The sequence below is a fragment of the Cyprinodon variegatus genome, unplaced genomic scaffold, assembly GCF_000732505.1.
Source record: "Cyprinodon variegatus isolate N-32 unplaced genomic scaffold, C_variegatus-1.0 Scaffold490, whole genome shotgun sequence".
Classification (NCBI taxonomy): Eukaryota; Metazoa; Chordata; class Actinopteri; order Cyprinodontiformes; family Cyprinodontidae; genus Cyprinodon; species Cyprinodon variegatus.
The window spans coordinates 126,122-128,884 of NW_015150943.1; the positions used below are offsets into that span (position 1 = coordinate 126,122).

The following is a 2,763-nucleotide window of genomic DNA, read 5'->3' on the forward strand; positions in this document are numbered from 1 at the left end:
ATCAAGAATCGATGCAGTAGATCACGAAAATTAGAATCACGATGCATCATCATCACGATTATTTTGCACACCCCTAGTGGCGGTATTGTGTTTTTAATTTTTTTTAAATACGAGATCCCCCTAAGAAGAGACATGGGTCGGCTTTGATTAAAAAAAACATAAAAATTGTTGACATTTTCCCAAAGATGTAATAAAAATATTTGAATTCAGAACTTGAAATATGAAGAAAAATAAAAGAGACTCTGAAGAAGAAAAAGAGTAAATCATAGGACCCCTAATTTGGAAAAGAGTGGAGAAAAGTTTTAGATTTTAACCTGATATCTGAAGGCTAAACATTTCTAAGGTGAATTAATCACCTTTATCATCAGTTTTATTAGAACTCATGTCTTTGTCTAATTTATTAATTCTGATGTATATAATACAGATTTATTCAGAAATTAAGACATTTCACAGCATCTTTATATTAGCCCTTTAAGTTTAGTTCTGCATTTCTTGATTTTTAATAATTCAAATGTATTGTTAGACAGTGTGTTTTGTTCTCCAGTGTTTAATTGTAAACTTTCTCATCAAAAATCTAGATGTTTGTAGGAAAATCTGAAGTTTCAGACACTAAACAACTATAAAAGCTCCAGTTAGAAAGGTCGTTTCTTATCATGGAGGAAACCAGACTGTATGTTTTGATTTTCTTCTCAGACACCGCCTATGCTAAGAGCAAAGATGACGGGAAGTGGTACTACTTTGACGACAGCAGTGTGTCTCCAGCCAGTGAGGACCAGATAGTGGTGAGTGTCCTGTTCTGTCTGCAGTGCTTTGAAAAAAAAATCCCTTGCTTTTATTTTATTTTACAAAAAAGGAGAATATTATGCTTCTAAAGTGTGAAACTGCAGAATCAAATGCAATCTATGCTTTTAAAGCCCCTTCTGAGTATATAAATAAAATGGCATCACTTGAAGCATGGGTGACATTAAATAGCAGGATTGGTAAGAAGGATTCTATTAAATAGTTGCATTAGAGCGAGTTTAAACTCCGCCCATTTATAACCTGTTAGCCCCTGCTTCAGACCGAGACCCTAAAATGAAAGAGAACTGTAATGGAAGAGGTCAGTTTAGGACGTCCTAGTCAAAGTCTATAAACAAAACCAAGTGAGAAAGTCAATTCAAACCTGAAAATGAATGTTTTTAAATGCTCCCTATCCAATCAGATGTTCACCTTACTCTGCAGTTGTCCAATGAAATCACAGAGGATGAATGAAATGAGCAGAACCTTCTCTCCTCTCTCTGTCCAGTCCAAAGCCGGCTATGTGTTGTTCTACCAGCGCCAGGACACGGTCAAAGGCACCGGATACTTTGCCCTGGACCGGGATGAAGAGGAGGATGAAGAGGAGGAGGAGGAAGGTGGGGATGCTGAGGAGAACGAGGCGGAGGAGCTCCTAGAAAGAAGGACCGTCTCGTGTTCTCAGGGTGCCTGCTCCAGCGCACAAAGCGACGACGAGGAGCCGATCGAGAACAAGAGCAGGAAAAACGACATCAATGAGGAGGAGGATGATGAAGAGGAGGAGGAAGAGGAGGAGGAGGAAGAAGAGGTATCCAATCATGACATTACCATGAAAACCAACTGAGGTATACGGATTCAGGAACAAGCAGAGATAAGAAAGGGATCTGTGCATCATGAAGCCATAGGGACACACGGCGCTGCAGCGAGCCACCGGCCCCGCTCAGCCGCACGGACCGAACCAGGCCGCCGCCGCCGGGACATCGACTGTTCGGCTGGGGGAGCTGCCTCGGTACGCAACTCTAATAAATCAGGAGCCTCTTGTGGGTGAATCACTGCGTGTGTGTGTGTGTTTGAGAGAGCGTGTCGCCGATATCAACTCCCACAGAGCATAAAGACTGATGACGGCGCCCTCAGCAGGCGCTGCTGCTGCGCCGCCGCCTTTTTCTCTTTATTTGAAATGTTATTTAAGCAGTGCATTGTTTGCATATCATTTTAGTATTATTTGGATTTTGTAAATATTTTTAAACACTGAACTGCATTGAGTTTTCATGATGCGCTGAAATATTTTTGAACTTGCACAAACACTACTCCGCCTCCTCCTTTAGAACGCCAGACGAACTGCATCTATAAATAGACGTAACGTAGAGAAGCGGATGAAATATCCCAGCTTTCTGCTTTTGCTGCTCAAGCAGCTGATCTCTCATTCTGATTGGTCGCATTTTAACTCCAACATCTTAGAGGTCAAAGATTGTTAGTCAAACTTACATACTGTGGATTGTTTTGCAGAAAACATGTGCTGGAAAAAGTTCCACACTGCCAATCGCCTCCTCATTGCTCTTCATATCTATGTGAAGCTTTAGTCCTGTCCAGTTTTATTACAGCTTTGACCTGCAGGCAGATTTCTACAAAATATTTTTCTGGATCGATCCCATTCAGAGCTGAAGACTAAACATTTGAAGCTGTCTAGCTTTGCTAAATCAGATCTTTTTGCTTCTTAGATTGTAAATCTTTTAAAAAATGCGTAGCTAGCTTTTCAAATCAGCTCAGGAGGATGAACCAGAGAAGCTGCTGTTACTTTTTGATAGACGGCTTCCCTCTGATTTCATTTTAAACCTCACTGACATTATAAAGCCTAAGTTTACATGATGCTTAAAGGTGATGCGTTCGGTGACTAAGTAAAGATCAAATTTCCTCCCCTTTGGTGCGTAAAGAATCTAAAAATCAGCCTCTGATTTCTTCATACCTCCCACTTCCTCTTAAAATCACTTC

At 40.7% G+C, this 2,763-nt stretch overlaps 1 protein-coding gene across 4 annotated transcripts in view; it reads left to right on the top strand.

The window, feature by feature from the left end:
* usp15 (ubiquitin specific peptidase 15) overlaps window positions 1–2,505 on the top strand; it is a 21,087-nt gene extending 18,582 nt beyond the window's left edge. For all 4 annotated transcript variants that reach the window (XM_015390251.1, XM_015390252.1, XM_015390253.1 and 1 more), the window contains 2 exons: window positions 694–782; window positions 1,286–2,505. In XM_015390251.1, the coding sequence (XP_015245737.1) occupies window positions 694–782; window positions 1,286–1,618 (422 nt within the window). In that variant the 3' untranslated portion in view covers window positions 1,619–2,505. The remainder of the gene's footprint in view (window positions 1–693; window positions 783–1,285) is intronic.
* Window positions 2,506–2,763: the final 258 nt, after the last annotated feature.